This window comes from Coffea arabica, chromosome 5c (genome assembly GCF_036785885.1).
Source record: "Coffea arabica cultivar ET-39 chromosome 5c, Coffea Arabica ET-39 HiFi, whole genome shotgun sequence".
Classification (NCBI taxonomy): domain Eukaryota; kingdom Viridiplantae; phylum Streptophyta; class Magnoliopsida; order Gentianales; family Rubiaceae; genus Coffea; species Coffea arabica.
In genome coordinates, this window is record NC_092319.1 from 1,266,919 (window position 1) to 1,280,091 (window position 13,173).

At 36.2% G+C, this 13,173-nt stretch overlaps 1 protein-coding gene across 1 annotated transcript; it reads right to left on the reverse strand.

Moving 5' to 3' along the window:
* Positions 1–1,765: 1,765 nt before the first annotated feature.
* LOC140007676 (acidic endochitinase-like) lies at positions 1,766–2,410 on the reverse strand. Its single transcript, XM_072050660.1, has one exon. It carries the CDS (start codon positions 2,408–2,410, stop codon positions 1,766–1,768), a length of 645 nt encoding a protein of 214 aa, XP_071906761.1.
* Between the last annotated feature and the right edge of the window lie 10,763 nt (positions 2,411–13,173).

Below are 13,173 nucleotides of genomic sequence, written 5' to 3' on the forward strand. Positions count from 1 at the left end.
CATGTATAATTTGGAGTTAGAACAGCTCGACGTTAAGACAGCTTTCTTACATGGCGAACTTGAAGAACAAATTTATATGAGACAACCCCAGGGTTTTGAAATTGAAGGTAAGGAAGACCATGTTTGCTTATTGAAGAAATCCTTATATGGATTGAAGCAGTCTCCAAGACAATGGTATAAAAGATTTGATTCCTTTATGTTGGGTCATGGTTATTTGAGGAGCATGTATGATAGTTGTGTTTACTTCCGGAAGTTAAATGATGGTTCTTTCATTTACTTATTGTTATATGTTGATGACATGCTCATTGCTGCCAAGAATTTGTCAGAAATTCACACCTTGAAACTGCAGTTAAATAGTGAATTTGAAATGAAAGATTTGGGAGCAGCTAAGAAAATTCTTGGCATGGATATTAATCGAGATCGAGGAGTAGGGAAGTTGTTCTTGACCCAGAAAAATTACCTTGAGAAAGTCTTGGAGCGTTTTGGCATGAAAGATGCTAAATCAGTATCTACTCCTCTTGCTAGCCATTTTCGGCTATCTGCTGCTCAATCACCAAAATCAGATGAACAGGAAGATTATATGGCACGGGTTCCTTATTCCAGTGCAGTCGGCAGTATTATGTATGCAATGGTTTGTACTCCTCCAGATATTGCACAAGCAGTCAGTGTTGTTAGCAGATATATGTCTTGCCCTGGTAAAACACATTGGCAGGCTGTGAAGTGGATTCTCAGATACTTGCGAGGTACTTCAAATGCATGTTTGGAGTTTGGAAGAAATAATAATACTTTGGTTGGTTTTGTAGACTCATACTACGCTGGAGATCTTGACAGGAGAAGATCACTTTCAGGCTATGTATTTTGCATTGGCAGTTGTGCTGTTAGTTGGAAAGCAACTCTACAACCTGTTGTAGCTTTGTCTACTACAGAAGTAGAATATATGGCTGTGACCGAGGCAATCAAAGAAGCCTTGTGGTTGAAGAGTTTATTTAGCGAGTTAAGTCTATATCAAGGTGTTATTGATATTCACTGTGATAGTCAAAGTGCCATACACTTGACTAAAGATCAGATGTATCATGAGAGGACGAAACATATTGATGTGAAATATCATTTCATTCGGGATATCATTGCTGAAGGAAAGGTCCTTATTCAGAAAATCAATACTAAGGACAATCCAGCCGATATGTTTACAAAACCTCTTCCACTTTACAAGTTCAAGCAGTGCTTGGATTTGGTTGGTGTTCATTGTTCGTGATTTCGGCCCATTGGGGCTTATGTAGCGAAGGTGGAGAAGATTTGTCGATGTTGGCACCACGCCAAGGTGGAGATTTGTTGAATGTGGCGTTTGTCCCACATCGGAAAAAGCCAGAGGAAGACGGCTCATCAGGGCCTATAAATATATGGCCTTGGTGGTGAAGACAAATGCACCACTCAAGAGAGTTATATGGGCTATTAGCTTCTTGAGTCATCTAGCCCATTCAGTTAAATATTTTAGGCTCTCTTGTTTTGAGTTTAGGAATATTTTCTAAACTCTTTTGTAAGTGCCTATTGGCCTAGGAACCACTTTCCTACGGCTTTTGTATTTCTTCTTCATAGTAGAAATATTGCTCCTCCCTCGCCCGTGGACGTAGGTCAATTTGATCGAACCACGTAAATCTTCTGTGTCTTTTATTTGCTTTGTTATCCGTCTTTATATGGTCGGTTTTACCGCCTAATTATTATATGGCTGGTATCTACCGCCTATCTATTATATGGTCGGTTATACCGTCTAATTTGTGTTAACTTGAGTTTGTCTATTTCCTGGCCCGATCCTAACAGGATCACCGAAAAATTGCACCCACACGTAGTCAAAGACGCCAGTGTTGATAGCAGCGTCAAGATAATAGTCAGGAATTTGACAACGTGGTGCTGCAGATAAGTACACCTTTTTGTCGTCAAGTATGCAATTATCCCGGAGTGCCTGGGCGAGAAGATCCAGACTATTGTTTGATCCGCTTCGGAAATGGAAGTCTGTTCCATTTACAGTAGCACCGAGAACACTAGGGCCTGAACTATCATTCAAAAATTCGTTACAGATAAAACCTTCAGTTCCTAGAACATATTCAGGAGAAAGGTCAGGGCTCCCAACAAGGGAAAGAAATACTTTGATGCCTAGGCCCTGGCAGATATCTATGTCAGGACCTAGGGTGGTGCAGTAAGGCGGGACGCTGATTGCTCCCGTGAAATTTAGGCAGGCGATAGCCACGTATTCATAGCTACCATTGGTATGATCGTTGCATATGTCAGCCAGGTTTCCATCCTCAGGACTTGCCCAGTAGAACCCAAGTCCTTGGCATTCTGAGGACCTGATCAAGGATGAAATCATCAGCAGGGGTATTATTGCTAAGAAGAGGGGCCGTAAGCTAGCAGCCATGTTGAATATTTTTTTGAGTTGTTTTAGGGGTTTTGCAGTGGTGATTTTGGCTGCCGAATGATGGACCATTTATAGAAGAGTTCATCGTAGGTGCCAAATTCAACATGTGCCAAGCAGTACTTATTCGCATTCTAATTACTTAGTTTGAAGAATAGTTACCATTCAGCATCAGCAGACACTCTCTGAAACAAAAACAAACATACATAGCAAACTCGACTTTCTTGCGTGGAAGGAACAGGGAAGGCTAGAATATACATTATTCTACTAGTATATGTCAAGCCTGCAACAAAATTAATTTTTGGTGCAGATCGACAGTTACTTAGTCAAATATAAATTCTAAATCCTACATATAAAGATCAAAAGAAAAAAATCCTTCATATACGTTATGCATAAAAAATCACTAATATATGCATTATCAATGCAAGAAAAATATTTGCATAAAAGAACAATTCATGGCTTCAAATTTTCGTTGTGAAAATTAATTGATCTTTTATAAGCACTTGTCATATTTCACGCACACAGTATAACATTTTGACCTGTGAGTATCTAGCTGCTAAATTAACCTTTTAAATTGTGAGTATCTAGTGGTAAGGGCACCGGATTGACAGATTGAAGGAAGTCCGTCGCCGTACTTGGCGGGAAGGAAATGACAATGAGGAGTTGTCTCACTGAATATGGCACCGGATGCCTTCGCAAATTCTGTTTTGAACCATGTCTAGGTCCGAACTTTGGGCCTGACGTGACGTCATCGGGAATCCTACTCGAACCTGGTTTGTTTGTACACCGTAATCCAAATCACTTAAATTTCTAAAGGATTCAGTTGAATGCTTGTGATGTCCAAAGAGATATGAGATTGATTGAGTACGATTTAGACATATTGGGAGATAATCTAAGGTAGTTTTATGTAATAAGTTCTTGATATATTAGGAAAATAATTGGATAATTAATTCAAGTTTTGGAATAAAATTCGACAAATCCTAGTTTCTTACCGATTGCTTTTGTCCGATCTATTTTCTGTGACTTGACTATTCAATTTATTCTTAGTTAGTGAATAATAAATTTCTTGAGTTTGTCTTTTATTTTTTTGAATAATAATTAAAATAGAAAAAATTAACTCGTCCATGTTAGCTCGACCCCTGGAATGCTCCAGCCGATTTATTACTGGGAATGATTTTGTACACTTGCAAAAATCGTCATTCACCAGCCAATCCAAACATTTATGATAAAAAATGTAATTTTTTTTCTTGTCTTTTGCACCGGAGACCACTAATGTGCTAACCTGACCTTAATTCATCTAGATTTTGTACCATGGGTTGTAGAAAAGAATTTTAAGACAGATCAAGGAAAAGAAAAAGGGCAAATTACATTTTAGCCTCCTGTGGTTTTCGTAAAAATCACATAACCCCCCCATGATTCAAAAAACTATACATAAACTCTCTGTGGTTTGGGTTAAACTGTCAAATAGACGGAATGAACTCATCGTGACGGTTCGTGGGCAAAACGCGCTCGTACTACTGGTATCAATAAGAACCATTCCCATATTACCCTTTGACCCTAATGTGGACAGGATGCTAACCGCACACAAAAAGAATGCTAACTAGTTAAAGGTGGGAGGACTTAGCAGCTTCTTCTTCTTCTTCTGTGTCTTCGCACCATAACATTCTACCGTATCCTTCACGCCGCCGACAACCCAAGCTCGTGCCACCCCTGAAATGAGAGTGAATCTTGGAACCAGAAATGGAAGGACCAGTCAATCAAACAAGAGATGCCCTTTGACCCATGATGTGGACGCAGGTGGGCTACAATCTCAAGGCTCCACCCTCCCCTGCCCCGAGCCCCTGCGAGTAGCTTTTGTCTCTGAAGATGGTGTTTCCAACGCCAGAGGCCGAGTTCTTGGAGGCAGCAGCGCCATCAATGCTGGTTTCTACAGCAGAGCCGACCAAGATCAAGGTGGCTGTGTATGCCAGTGTGGAGAGGGTTCTTTTCGCTTCTTCAATGACTACTGTTCCTGCGCCCATACAATCAGCAATTGGGGTCGTTTTCAGAGACCAGACCGGTGGTTTCCACCATGCAATGTTGCGTGACATGGGCGAAGTTTTGCTCTGTGCTGGAGCTATTGGTAGCCCACAGCTTCTGCTCTTGAGTGGAATCGGCCCCAGGCCTTATCTCTCCTCCTGGGGAATCCCTGTGGTGCACCATCAGCCTTACGTGGGTCAGTTCCTTTACGATAATCCTAGAAATGGCATTTCTATTGTGCCGTCAATGCCGCTTGAACACTCCTTGATACAAGTGGTAGGAATTACCAATTCAGGAGCGAAGCAGCTCGACTGAAAGGAGAGGAGCGAAAAGAGGAAGGGTGACGGAGGGAAGTAGGAAGGTATGAAATCACTTAGATAGAAGCATGTTGGATGACGGAACTGATAGGGTATTAATTGTTAGTAATTTTATCGTTAATTCTCCTCTTTATTCTTGCCAAATATTGTTTTAATTGTCAATATATATTTATATTTGGTATTTGGATATAATTTCAGAAAATGGAGCAGAAAAGTGCTAAAAAGGGGACATTCTTGAGAAGATTTCTCCACACGTGAAAGCTTCTAAAAGCTTTCCACAATCAGCCCAAATTGTGCAAACCAACGGAATTGCTGATGAAGAATTGAATTGATATGATGAAATCCACTAGCAATAAGAAATCAAAGCGGGGACCACGTAGAAAGTTGAGGAATTGCTTTAGACATTTGGTTCCTCTTTTGGGAGATGTAATTGATTAGCTATGGCTGGCATTTGATCAGGAGATTACTTTTCCAATTGCTCCCTACGTAGCTAGTCCCTTAAGAGACTAGTGCTCCAATAAAATAAGAAGGCGCTAGATTAGTGGGCTCAAGGAGAAAAGACTATGAAAAAGCTATGAAGACTAAAGGCTTGCCTTATATATATCGGACGATGGCAGAAGACATTAGACTAGTTAGTTTTAGTTTTCTCTCCAAAGAAGCTCCGTAGGTAGAATAGGTAATTGATTGGTTTGTTGGATTTTGGGTGTGAAGTTTTCTCCAGAAGTTTGTTTTATGTTTCTTCGGTCTCTTTCATTCAACTAGTTTCTTCCATGAAACTAGTTTTATTGCATTAGATTACGGAGAATCAAATTTTCATTTTCAGTTACTAGCAAGAGTTATTTATGTCTTCGAATTTAATTAAATTGCGTGGGAATTTTCTTATGAGGCGTGGCTAATTTTCTCCTCTAGTCAAGGATCAACGCGAAGACGCAGTCCCAAATATCTGTGAGATCTAATTAATTTTACGTGTTCCTTAATTTGTTAATATTTGCATGTTTTCTATTTTAATTTCCATGGGATTATTTTGTTAATTGGATATCAAGGGCCCGATGTGCAATTTGACTTATTAATCTCTTGTCAAATTAATCAATTAAATCCGTAATTGTTTAGTTGGTTAATATTAGTGACAATTAGTATTTTTACATACTAGGGGAACATGCAATCTGATTTAAATAACCCTCGTAGCGTGTTATTAATTTGGGTTAGGCTTTTCTAGTTTTTAATGCAATTAGGAAATTAATTCCTACGGTCGTACCTAGGAGTATTTCCTGGTTAGAGGTAATCAACGGTCGTACCTTGGTTATCAATAAATTAAGGAAAAACTGGTCGTTAGAGTTTATCGGCGACTATAACTAACCTGTTAATAAAATTAAGTGAACCTTCTTTGCATCAATGATCGGATGAATGGACTGTGTCTGCGTAGTTGTATCCTTGGCTAGAATTTATTTATCATTTATTTAATTGCTATTTACAATTGTATTAATTAATTATTTATTTTTGGTTAAATTGTTTAATTATTTTTAGTTAAATTGTTTAATTATTTATTTTTATTTTTATCTGATAAAAATCCCCCGTGTCTCGAATTTAAAAAGAATCAAATTTTTCCCAGTCCCTGTGGATTCGACCCTGCTTACTACTATACACAGAAAATTTATTTTTCTTAAGCAGGTATTTATTATTGCACAGGCACGACACCTGTCAGAACGATGACTGAATGCAACAATTCCAAATTTATGATTTCTGACCTTGAGAAATGACGCAAGTGATAGATGGAATCGTTCTGGTGGACGATTGAGATCGAGCCAAGTCTTGTTAATTCGTTTGAGAGTTGGTTCCGGTGCGTTTCTTCTGCGAACGCAAGCCAAGATCCCCACCACCCTTATCACTACCCACCAGTCACCGAACCTTCTCCAAAGTCCGAAGGTAAAAGCCGATAACCTTCTCTTTCTCACGACAAAAGCCAGAGCAAGGGAGAGTCTGACTTCATCTGCTTCCTTTTTGTATTTATATTAGGGTAATTTGGACATTTTGCCCACGAACCGTTACGATGGCTTCTTTCCGTCTATTTGACAGTTCAACCCAAACCACAGGGAGTTTATGTATAGCTTTTTGAATCATAGGGGGGTTATGTGGTTTTTGCGAAAACCACAGGGGGCTAAAATGTAATTTGCCCAAAGAAAAAACAGTAAAAGAGAAGGAGAAAAGCTCAATATTCTGTATATAATTAATTATACCCTTTAACTTATTATGTTTATCAAATTCTATACCTATCTATCTATGCATATTATGTGTAGTAACTTCTCCTACAAAATTAAAAGACAAAATGTGATTTCTTTTTTTTTTTTTTTGTCGTTTACACTGGGGACCACTAATGTACTGACCTGACCTTAATTCATCTAGATTTTGTACGATGGGCAGTAGAAAAGAATTTTAAGGCAAATCAAGGAAAAGAAAAAACAGTAAAAGAGAAGGAGAAAAGCTCAGTATTCTGTATACAATTAATTATACCCTTTAAGTTGTTATGTTTATCAAATTCTATGCTTATCTATCTATGCATATTATGTGTAGTAACTTCTCCTACAGAATTATTTGTCATTTAATTAATGAGAGAACAATTAAGTATTCATTTTTTGATAACAAAACATATTTCATTACAGATTGCTGGAAATCGTCCAGCACGATTAATATACATCATTGCCCTAATGGCAAATAAAACATGCACTGAAATTACAAATCTGCAATTTAATAGATACAAGAGATTTGAGAAATTAAGAACATATCTAAAAGTATCATCAATTTTAAAATCATCTCCTCATAGAATAAATCACTGCAACTCGCAGTTCACGTACTCTATGCATGTTAATCGTCAAATCTGCTAATCAACAATTGTAACTTCCAATAAAGATGATGAAATCTGTTGACATTGACCCAAATATGAAATAAATTCAGATCTAACAACTAGAACTGAAGTAAATTCAAATTTAAACAAAAAACAAGGAAAAATAACACAAAATCTCACTAGAAAATCCTAAGAGAACAAAATTCTCACTAGGAACCCTAGGAGAAAAAGAGATCTCCCACTAAAAAAAATTAAGGGAGATTTTATTAGAAAAATGACAAAAACGAAACCCATGGAAGAGAGACCACCATGGTCTCCCTGCCGATGAGGAAGGGATTTAGAGGAAAGGAGTGACGAGGTTAAAATTTACCAATTAAATCAACTCACAAGTTATAACCTAATACCTCGTTTTACTGCAAGTATACAGATCGAAATATAGTATAGCAAAGGTACAAGGGTCGAATCCCACAGGGAGCAACTTAACAAATACCAGAGTTTTAAACCTTATCTTATTATCTAAACTTTTCAAATTATGTGTTGATCAAAGAATTAAAAACAGATTAAGTGCATGAATCCCAACTAACAAATATGTCAAAAGAAAAGATGTTCTAGGGGAATTAAATCCACTAGCTAGTAAAGATCAGATTTGCCATGTACTTTGTAGTCACAATTCACTCTTGTCTTGGTAGGGAACATTTCCAAATGTATACTTATCTCACTGTCATGCAGAAAAGCTTTGTCACGATCACTAGGTTCCACCTACTGTCGTGGTGAAAATCAACCAGTGATGATCTTAGGCCTTTGTGAAATATTATGAAAAACCCTTCTAGTGATTCACTACTGTCGTGTGTTTCATGCTAGAATTCAATTAATCTTCTTTCCATTATTGTTTACCACTGTCGTGCAATCACAATAACTGATATAATTTGCAAAAGGTGATCAAGCTTTAACAAATGTGAAAATCAAGATTAATGAATTACCAAGAACAAGGTTAGTGAAAACTAGCAGCATACAATTCCAAATCTTGCACCAACCAGTTTCATCTACCCCTAGAACAAGGGATAGATCTAGCTAGCTAGACATGATTATCAAAATAACTCCAACTTCTAATAAAGTAGAAGAAGAGTTAGAAATGAAGGAAAAATGGTAGAGAAAGCTCATATGCAAAACCGACCATAGAAAAGCAATTAAAACCAATCCGATTAGGGTGGTAGAACCGACCCTAGGTGGTGGTAGATAAAAGCTTAATTCAATTACAGAATAAACAAACTCTCCAACTCTTTAAGCACTCAAGCTTTGATAATCAAACCAGCAAGAAGTGAATTTATAAAGATAAAAACTAGAACAAGGTGTTTAGAAATATGAAAACTAATATCTAACAGAGCTAAAAACGAAACTAGCTCAAAGAGCTTTATTGAATCTGAAAACTAATCTATTCTAAGCTCTCTATCTACTAACAAAGGTTGGCAAAGGTCTCTTTTTTGTTCTTGAATTGTGAGGGGTATTTATAGGTGTTTGGATGAGTTTAAGACAAAACTTAAATTATCATTCATGACCTCATTGCTTGATTATTGTCAAGAATCTTCAAAATCGCAGCTGCAAATTCAACTAAAATACACAAAAAGTTTTCAAGAAAAGTTGCACATGTATCAAAGTCAGGATTTGCTGCTGGAATTTCTTTTTGACAGATTGCATGAATTATTTCTCCATGAAAACGGCAGAATCTACTCTTGTGCTAGTCTTGAAAGTCGTACCTCTTTGAATTATCTTTCCATAGCATCAAGAATCATCCCATTTGGACTTTTGTAGGCTGAGATATGGTCAAAATACCATCCTCTGGTCAAACCCCTGTTACAATTTCCGACCACAGAATGCAGCTTCTGTATTTCGACTTTTTGTCTATGAAAACAGAAGAATTGGATTTCGATGTCTTCATACCAATTGTAGGTCTCTTTCTTAGCTTTAAAATGGTATAAAGATCACCTCAATCCGATAAGTATAACTCCAGATATAGCCAAAATACCGAAGAATGTCAAAACTGTCTTGACTTGCATTTTCTCACTTGAACATTTTTCACTTCATTTCTCTTTTCTACCACTTGAATTCATCACCAATTATCTACTTTTCACCTCATTTGACATCTTTTGGTGATTGGATCATTAACCTGCAAGAAAATGAAGTTTTTACCATTAAAATCAATAGAAATGCAATATTATCCACTTTTACCAAAAATATATAATTTTACCAAAAACCTCTTTATTTTAATTATAAAACTAAATAATCAACTGAAAATTAACTAATAAAATGCACTTAAAAATACGTAAAATAAACTCTTATCAAGGAGCTATATAGAGAAGTTGGAGAAGCGGAGCAGTAGAGTGTGACAAGTAGATATGTTACGTGTTTTAAGTGTGCTTTAATAGTTATTTTTGTCTGTTTTAGTTACTTTTATAGCTAATTAACTAAGATTCTAATGAAAATATGCATTTTATGGTTTAAATTGTGAAAATTGCATTTCTATAGATTTTTATGGTAAAAACTTCATGTTTTTGTAGGTTTAAAGATTCAATCATCAAATGGAGTGTATTGAGAAGATATTTGGATGATTGATGATAATTTGAAGTGGTTTTAAAGAGAATATGAAGCGCAAAAGAGGAAATGCAATCAAGAACAAAAGGAAACAAGTTTCACAGCTTTGACACCTTGTGGTATTTTGGCTATATCTTGAGCTACAAGCATTGGATTGAGGTGATTCTTATACCATGTTGAAGCTAAGAGATAGATCTACATTTGGTGTGAATATATTGAAGTCTAGATCAGTCGTTTTCCTTGTCAAAAAGTCGAAATACAGAAACTCAAACTCTGTGATCGTAAGCTGAAACAGAGCTCTGACCAGTATTCGGTATTTCGGTTATATCTCAGTCCACAGAGCTCCAAATTGGATGATTCTTGAGGCATTGGAAAGATAACTCAAAGACCGACAACTTTAATGTTTTGTACAATAGCTAGTTCGGCCTTCTTCATCACAAAAATAGCAGTTGAAGTAGTGCAGAAGTGAAAACGTGACTCAATGAAAACATGGGTTGCAGTCGCGTATTCTTAAGTTGCATTTTCTCACCTGCTTTCTGCAACTTGCTCATCAACTTGCCTTGCTTTCACACAACTTTTCCAACTCAATTCGAGCTAGCAATTCCGGCTGTATCTGACCAAGAAAAGGCTGGAAAGTTAGAGAAACAACTCAAGAGAGTTTCAAGAGTTAATTTTGCCAACTAGAAACAACTCTTCTTGACTTTGGATTCCTCTATAAATAGCAGCCTTTAGAGACCATTTTCATAACTTTGGAAGGCTAGAGAAACTCACCAAAAATGTAGCCTTCATTAGAGTTTCCTTAGTTCATTAGTTAGAGTAGTATAGTATAGTTAGTATAGTTTTTCTTTCTTGTATTCATAGTTAAATTTGGATGAAGATAAGGGAGAAAGATGGAGAGGTTGATCTCATGTGACAAGGGTGATATCTCTTCTACTACTTTCTCTCTTGTATTTGATTTCATGTTTAGCTATAATACAAGTTTGATTTTGTGTTTTTATCATATTTAGTTGAAGTTTATGTCTAGAGTTATGGTTGAACTTGCTATATCTTGTTAGTGATATTTATTTGGTTATTTGATGATATTAGTTTGAGCAAGTTATTTATAACTTTTGCTTTTCTAATCATAATTAACCCGCCATTAGTTGTGATTATCTAAATGTGCTAAATTTGCAATGAGAATTGGAATTTAACACTAGTTCAAGGAAGTGATAAACCTAGGGAGTACACTCACGAGAGTAGAGGTGCACCTTTGTGGCTTTAGTGACTTGTTTCATGTAATTTCATAGAAAAAATGAGATTGTAGTTAATTTTATAACCATGAGAGTAGGTATGGTTTAGCTACAAGTATAGCTGATTCACTATGAGAGTAGGTTTCATATACATTAGGAAATTACGTCATAACTAACCAAGATAATAGCATTCACTTAACCGATAACTTCATTTGCAAGAGTAGTAAGGAATTCCATATCTCTAGGAGCTTTCTAGTATTATTTTCATTAATTTTATATTTATGGTAGTCTAGATAATAAAGGGGTTCGAAAATCATCGGTAATTGCAATCTTCTCTGTGGGATCGACCCTTAATGCCCTATACTCGCTCACGATTCGTATACTTGCGATAAATCACGTGTGGGTATTTAGGAGTTTATAAATGTAAAATTTGATTGTGTATGAGCTAATTGTATATGTATATCCTGCGCATGTCAGAGTGATTGATTGATTTAGAGAGACAACCCAATTAACAATTAAGTAGTCATAAGGTGTTATCTATGTGGTGACTTGTCCTAATAATAATTTGTCATATAGCTGATGAGAGAAACATTTAAGTGTTCATGGTGTCTTATCATGTGGTCATTAAATGCACCATAATGACATTCTAACACGTTTTTCAGGCTAATTTTCAATTGCACATCCAATTTTCATCACCTAACCATTGTTTACATTAATGCTCTTTCAACATCGTAGGTTGATAGGGTGATGGTGGCTAGTCCAAGATGAAAAACAAAAGAAATTTGATGTAGAAAGGTTTCGTATTGTTATCCCGTGGCACTTGATACTGATTATTATTACCAAAAAAAAAACCGAACAAACAAACAAACAACTTCATGTAATACAACTTGATATCTTGTCATGTGGTCCAATTTGCTGTTAGCGGGCCATTTGTAAAATACTTTTACAGTTTTCCCCAAATTACTGTTATCTAAAACATAAATGATCCTTTGAAGGTCCTACAAGTGTTGAATCAGTTGATTAGGTCCTACAAGTGTTGAATCTGTTGCTTAAGAGAAAGAGCTTCTGAAACATGAAAAGAAAGCGGAATCAAGAAATGAACAAATAGGATAGTGTGCCCAAATTTACATCGAATCCGATCAAAATCTGAAGTTTGATAAAGTTCTATCGCAAAATGGCAGTATATGCATTTCAGATTTTGGCTGTGGCATCTCAGAAAATTTTTTATGAATTGAATATATTTCTCCAAAAATATAAATGGCAATTTTTCAATTGACATCTTGTATTAAGTGTATAGAGTTTGTTGCATTGTTCATGAGTTATGGAAGCTCATTAGTCATGGATTTTGTGTAGGGTTCAATGGTTGTTTTGCCCTTGCCTAAACAAGGCAGCCCTCGAAAATACATCTTCACCTAATCGGAAAGTTGTCAAGACTGGAATTCACCTTAGTTGCCTCGTGGTCAATGTTTTATTGCACGATTAGAATTCACATTTCCACAAAATCCAATCTAAGAGCCCATCTGGATTGGAGTTTTTGAAATTTTTTGTAAAAAAAATTTGTTTGATATATACAAAATAAAATGGAATGGTTAAGTGCCTCACTCATGGTCAACTTCGGTATATTTTAATGGCAGCATCGATCGTAATGACTAAGATGAATCATCTTAAAGATTTCACTAGGCTATTTAGTACTAAAAATAGTTGAATGGATGAAATGACATTTTTAAAAAGTTGGACAACCTTCGGTACATTTTAGACTATTTATTATGGATT